This window comes from Calonectris borealis, chromosome 13 (assembly GCF_964195595.1).
Source record: "Calonectris borealis chromosome 13, bCalBor7.hap1.2, whole genome shotgun sequence".
Lineage (NCBI taxonomy): Eukaryota > Metazoa > Chordata > Aves > Procellariiformes > Procellariidae > Calonectris > Calonectris borealis.
This window is the reverse complement of record NC_134324.1, coordinates 9719101-9722075: the sequence shown is the minus strand read 5'-3', so window position 1 is coordinate 9722075 and position 2975 is coordinate 9719101. Positions and strand designations below refer to the sequence as shown.

The following is a 2975-nucleotide window of genomic DNA, read 5'->3' as shown; positions in this document are numbered from 1 at the left end:
GACAATCCAAATAGGTGCAAAATAGGTCATTGTAAAATTACCACAAGTAAATGCAGTGTTCCCTGACTAACCCTACTGAAGTAACGCAAGAAGTCCATTTGACTCAAGTAATCGTATGCAACCGAATGCACAAGCTTCCATCTGTTTTGGAGGAAGGCTACCTCCAGGTTAAAATGCTTAATTTCAGACTCCCTGTCACGCTTTATCTGCTTACTTAAACAGCATGCTTATGCACCTCAATTAGTTATGACTGTTCCACCAACCTGCTCTGTATGGCCATGATTGAGGTTTTTCTTAATTTCTCTCACTGGACGACGCAAGTTGTACAACACTGATCTTGTTTTTCAGGCAGGGAGGCATAGTTCATTTGCCTGACGATCTCAGCAAACAGTTCATCCACCATTGTTTTGCTCTTGGCTGATGTCTCCATGAAGGGACAGCCCCATTCCTGAGCCAGGGCTCTGCCTTCTGCAGATAAAACCTCCCTCTCCGACTCCAGATCCACTTTATTCCCCACTAGGATCAGAGGAACTTTCTCGTATCTCTTCACCCGGACAATCTGGTCCCTCATCGGCTTGATGTCCTGATCAAACAATCCAACCGGTTAGCATGTGTAAGTAATCACATGAAATTGCTATATAACCGCTACAGAAGCACATTTTAATAACCCTCACATGCAACTGAACATTCAAAATACATCAGAAGACTTCTTAACTTCATATTCATGCAGCCTGGAACTCGGAGAAAGCTTACTCCCCGTCTTTAATAAAAGTTATTTTTCATTTATAAATGAAAATACATACACATTTTATAAAATGTATGCGTATATACAAACAGAAAGCAACTACTGTACTCTAAGAGAGACTTTCGGTTCAGTTAGAGGAAGATACAGTACAGCTACTTTGAAAGTTGATTTCAGTTTTCTGAAAAAATTGTCTCAAGTCTAACGACCTGTAACATTAGCAGGAGCATGCGATTACACAATCATTTAGGAAGCTTGTGTTTAGTTTACGGCTTGAGAAAGCAAGTAATTTAAATAAAGTCTTCTCACTTCTGGAATGCTTCGAATAATTCATTGTGAACACATTTAATCACACGTAAGTAACCAAAGTAGATGCTGTAAAGAGATTTTATTACCTAGAGATGCATTTATTCAAGTCTGAGCTAACATCAGGAGTTTACACTTGAAAGCCTGAGTCAACCTCCTCTGCCCCCTGAGTGTTTTAAGCTACTATCAGTACTACTAAGTTCTACAAATTCTTGCATAGTTCCAAGACAAAGCAATTTAAGCATTTGAAGTTACCACTGTGTAAAAGAACTGCAGAGAGTGGTTTACACCTACAGGCTTCAGAGTAAACATGCTATAGACAGACAAGAATAATTAAATATTAACAGGGTGGATTACTAACTATATGTTCATTCCTCGAGTAATGGGGACTCACTGGTCCCCAAAATAAGCGAAAACGAGGGGAGAAGCATCTCAATGTCATTGCTATTGTTTTCCAAAGAAAGTATGTCTTTAGCTCGTACACGGGCTATTTCGAGGCCTCTGCTAAGATAAAGTTCAGCCTTCAGCAGAAGCAAACATTCTGCTTCAGTGGGGGTGTGCAAGGTTTTGCCAAGCAGCTGGAATACACCCAACCCAGCAACTGAAGCCAACGCAGTAGTTGCAAATCCCTGCGCTGCATGCAGTGCTGCTAAACCCACTTATTCTCCATAAATAAAGCCTCATTTCTAGAGGCAGCTTAGACCAGTTACTGGCTGAGATATTTCCATTTTTTGGAGAGTTTTAATAGTAGAAATGAAATCCAGACCCACAAATTATCGCATATGGCTTGCTTCTCCTCTCCAGTACACCACCTACGCTCTGAAAGCATCACGCTTATGCTGGACAGAAATATTGGGGGGGGGGGGGGGGAGAGCAGAAAATAGCAGTTTACTTAACAAGTCACAACTGCAGAACAATAAGACTCTCTTCAAGACCAACTGAAGAAACAGGCCTTTTAAGAGGGAGGGGAAAAAAAAAAGGGGGAAGTCTCGATTTTAATATCGAGTGATTTCTTCATAGACGGGGACTGCCAAAAGATTTCTTTTGGGGAAGTGGGAGTGGGTCATTGTTCTCCGACACTGCGTGGGATTTAACAATGGTGGCACCCTGATAAGTACCTGCAAAGCAAGCAGTTTTCCATCAGGAAGCAGAGCTGGCAAATGCACTTTCAAGCGCGGCATTTTCACTTTTGCCCCTTCGGAGATAAAGAGCTTAATACCCACACATGGCTAACCCTAAAACCCCCTCCTCGGCTCAGCGCCTTCCCCAGGGCAGGAACGGCTGTGTCCGAAGGGGGGACGCTGGGGCCAGCCGCCTCCCCGTCCCACCGAGCCGCCGCCCCCGCCCAGGGCCCGGGCGAGGTTACCTGGAAGGACTGCTGGTTGACCAGGCTGTAGACGAGGATGAACCCCTGGCCGTTCTTGATGTAGAGATCGCGCATGGAGGCGAACTGCTCGGTACCCGCCGTGTCGAGGATCTCCAGCACCGAGGGGGACGAGTCCACCTCGATCTCCTTGCGGTAGAAGTCCTCGATGGTGGGGTCGTACTTCTCGATGAAGGTCCCGGTGACGAACTGCACCGTCAGGGCGGACTTCCCCACCCCCCCGCTGCCCAGCACCACCACCTTGTACTCCCGCATCGGGCCCCGCAGCCGCTCGCCGCTCCCCCGCCGGGCCCGCCGCCGCCGCGGCCCGGGCCTAGGGCAGGCGGCAGCGCGGCCCTCGCATAGCCCCGGCCCGTCTGAGGAGAAGGGCGAGGCCCCGCTGCTCCCGCGCCGTCCTGAGGGGGAGAGACAGCCGTTAGGGCCCGGCCTGGCTCGGCCCCGCCGCCGCCCGCCGCCCCGCTCCTTACCGCCGCGCCTCACTCCATCCCGCCGCGCCTCAGCCGCGGGAACCGCCCGGCAGCGGCCGCCCCCGCCCGGAAGGGT

General features: G+C 49.0%; 1 protein-coding gene across 1 annotated transcript; it reads right to left on the bottom strand.

Annotated features, from left to right (window-relative positions):
- Positions 1-263: 263 nt before the first annotated feature.
- On the bottom strand, positions 264-2975 carry RAP2C (RAP2C, member of RAS oncogene family). Its single transcript, XM_075162065.1, has 3 exons — positions 2900-2975; positions 2415-2827; positions 264-583 (listed from the first exon to the last, which is right to left on the bottom strand). Exons 2-3 carry the CDS (start codon positions 2685-2687, stop codon positions 305-307), a joined length of 552 nt encoding a protein of 183 aa, XP_075018166.1. The 5' UTR covers positions 2688-2827; positions 2900-2975; the 3' UTR covers positions 264-304.